This window comes from Frankliniella occidentalis, unplaced genomic scaffold, assembly GCF_000697945.3.
Source record: "Frankliniella occidentalis isolate FOCC.00 unplaced genomic scaffold, Focc_3.1 Scaffold1, whole genome shotgun sequence".
In the NCBI taxonomy this organism is placed as follows: domain Eukaryota; kingdom Metazoa; phylum Arthropoda; class Insecta; order Thysanoptera; family Thripidae; genus Frankliniella; species Frankliniella occidentalis.
Genome location: NW_026267131.1, coordinates 3391436 through 3393970, shown reverse-complemented (window position 1 = coordinate 3393970; position 2535 = coordinate 3391436). Strand labels below are relative to the sequence as shown.

The following is a 2535-nucleotide window of genomic DNA, read 5'->3' as shown; positions in this document are numbered from 1 at the left end:
GAGAGAGAGAGAGAGAGAGAGAGAGAGAGAGAGAGATGGCAGAAGGGGTGGTAGTTGGGGGAGGGCCTACAGGCGCATGCTTAGCTGACCCTGATGGGTCGAGCCCCATAACACACGCACACGCACGCGGGCCTTTGCTGATAAAGGTTGGCGGGGGCGGGTCGGAGCGGCACCACCGTGTCGCCTTCTGAAAGCCGCGAGGTGGGGAGGAGAGGTGGAGGGTAGACACGGGGTTGATTCCTCCCCTTCATTTTAAGGGATCCCCAAAATTGACCGCGCGGTCTCATTGAGTTACGGAATGTTTCATCTGCAGTGGGCAACAGTACAGATCAGCTACGGAGAGCGAGAACCATGGGTAATGAAAATGGTACCACAACTCAGCCAACACAGCGATGTCGAAAAAAATAACAAAAATATATACAAACAAACACACACACACACACACACACACACACACACACACACACTGTAGCGTCGCACGCCCCACTGTGTTGACAGAGACATGGCCGTTGCGCTGGCTCTCCGTCCGATTACCGGTTGAGCCGGGCTGCGGCGGGGGCGGCGCGGGGCCGGGGGCCGCGGCTGCTGCAGCGGAACCGACTTTACTGCTCATGAAAAGGGTCATAACCTAGTTCCTCCTCTCGGGCGAGGCCCCGGCGCTGCGCTGCGTGGTCCTCTGTGCGGGGGCGGCGCCCGTGTCTCCGCGTGCCCCGACTCATCCGCCAGGTGTATATGGCTGAGTGATGACGTCACGTTCCGTACGAGATTACTAAATCCAATGCGCATGCCATGCATTGTTGTATCGCTACCCCTCACTTCCCTCTGTTTGCTCTCCCTTACCCTCACTGTACCCCTCTCTCTCTCTCTCTCTCTCTCTCTCTCTCTCTCTCTCTCTCTCTCTCTCTCTCTCTCACTGCCGCCTCGTTCCTTCTACTTCAGCCCATCCACAAGCCAAGGGGAACGAAGGAGGCACTTTAGCCAAGCCCCCTCGGGTTAACGGTGGCTCCTGCGCTAGGCTGTGCACCAGCGTCGTTCGAGGGCCGTTTACCTGAGAGACAAAGAGAGAGGGAGAAAGAGAGAGAGAGAGAGAGAGAGAGAGAGAGAGAGAGAGAGAGAGAGAAAGAGAGGGGGAGAGGAGGGAATTCGCACTCACGTCAGTGGCGCACTGCTGCTGAGTTAATCGACCTTAACAATGGAGTAATTAATCGGTAGTGTTGAAACACACCGAAGAACCTGAGCCATTTTTCCTGAGTTAATTTTTTTTTACCAATGTATTTGTTACTTTAAACTAACGAAGTAAACGAATTTTGTAGAAAAATTGAATTAACAGGACATTTTCCGTCAAATTACGAAATAATTTCCAACAGTGCAGGTGGGTCGAGTTTCGATTGCCGCTTGCTTATGCTTGGTCTTATTCAATCTAGCCCTGAGAGAAATTACCCTTCCTTCCTGTGCAGCTGCCATTGGAACGCTTTAGATATCAGTTCAAAGATAAGATAAAGCATTACGTTTTTGAAGAGCGGTGGATACTGATACCAGCAGATATGGAGACGCTACTTTCTAGTCGGACCGAGTGCTATCAGTTGAAGACGGACAGCCTCGGTCATGGCATCGACGCGAAAAATATGCGCAGGCGAAGCAAGTTTACAGAATTCGAATGCATGGAGCTAGTCGCCCAAATCTGCCGTTTAGGTAAAAAGCGAATCGGAATCAGCTAGGGGCAAAAAGTGATGAAATTTCGTGTATTTTCAAGAGATGAAACGTGGTGGAAAAAGCGGAGCAGTGTCCCCCTGTCAGGTATGTGGTGGCCGCACTGAAATCATCAAGTGGGGTATGTCCGTGACTGAAACCGTGCAAACACATTCACGCGGGAACTACACGGTAATTTGAAAGGGAGCCGACATACGCTCTCTGCGAGCTGAATGAATCGGGCAGGCCTCGCAGGAATAACGAGCCGAGTACAAACGGGCAAACAAAATGGAAGGGAAAATCTAATTTGGGAATGAGCTGCGAGCAGGTACACGCTGCTGTGCCTTTTACTTGGGTCCGTTTATTTAAACCCAGAGTGAGAATTTCGTCCAGAAAATCTCGTCTGGGTCCCACACTCTGTGTCAGAGGGCTGCGGCTGCGGCAGCAGTGTGCGAGTTTAGCTTCTCGCTCCGTCTGTAAGGCGCCATGATCCCTAGGGGTAACCAATCTGCAAAACTGCTGTGTCAAAGTCTTTACGCAACGGTATAAAGAAAACATCGCGCGAGAACTATTCATTTTGAGAGAATATTTCTCTATTTCTGAAGCTGCAAATCGAAGCGTGAGAAAATGTGTGTTGTGCTAATTGCTCATGTGCCGAGTGGGCACTGTCGCACGCGGTCTCGGACTGGCCTCGGGGCTCATCACAGGCCAGTTGTTGTGCGCGCCAAACTGCACCCTTCCTAACCAGGCAGCGACTGTTTATAAACGGGGTCCCTCTGACTCGGTCATTAATCAGAGCTGAATGTCGCAGAGAGAGAGAGAGAGAGAGAGAGAGAGAGAGAGAGA

The 2535-nt window shown here is 51.7% G+C and overlaps 1 protein-coding gene across 1 annotated transcript in view; it reads left to right on the top strand.

Moving 5' to 3' along the window:
- The first annotated feature begins 1529 nt into the window (after positions 1-1529).
- Positions 1530-2535, top strand: part of LOC113212599 (multiple C2 and transmembrane domain-containing protein) — a 26641-nt gene continuing 25635 nt past the window's right edge. The window contains exon 1 of the mRNA XM_052268217.1: positions 1530-1692. Coding sequence (XP_052124177.1) covers positions 1545-1692 — 148 coding nt within the window. The 5' untranslated portion in view covers positions 1530-1544. The remainder of the gene's footprint in view (positions 1693-2535) is intronic.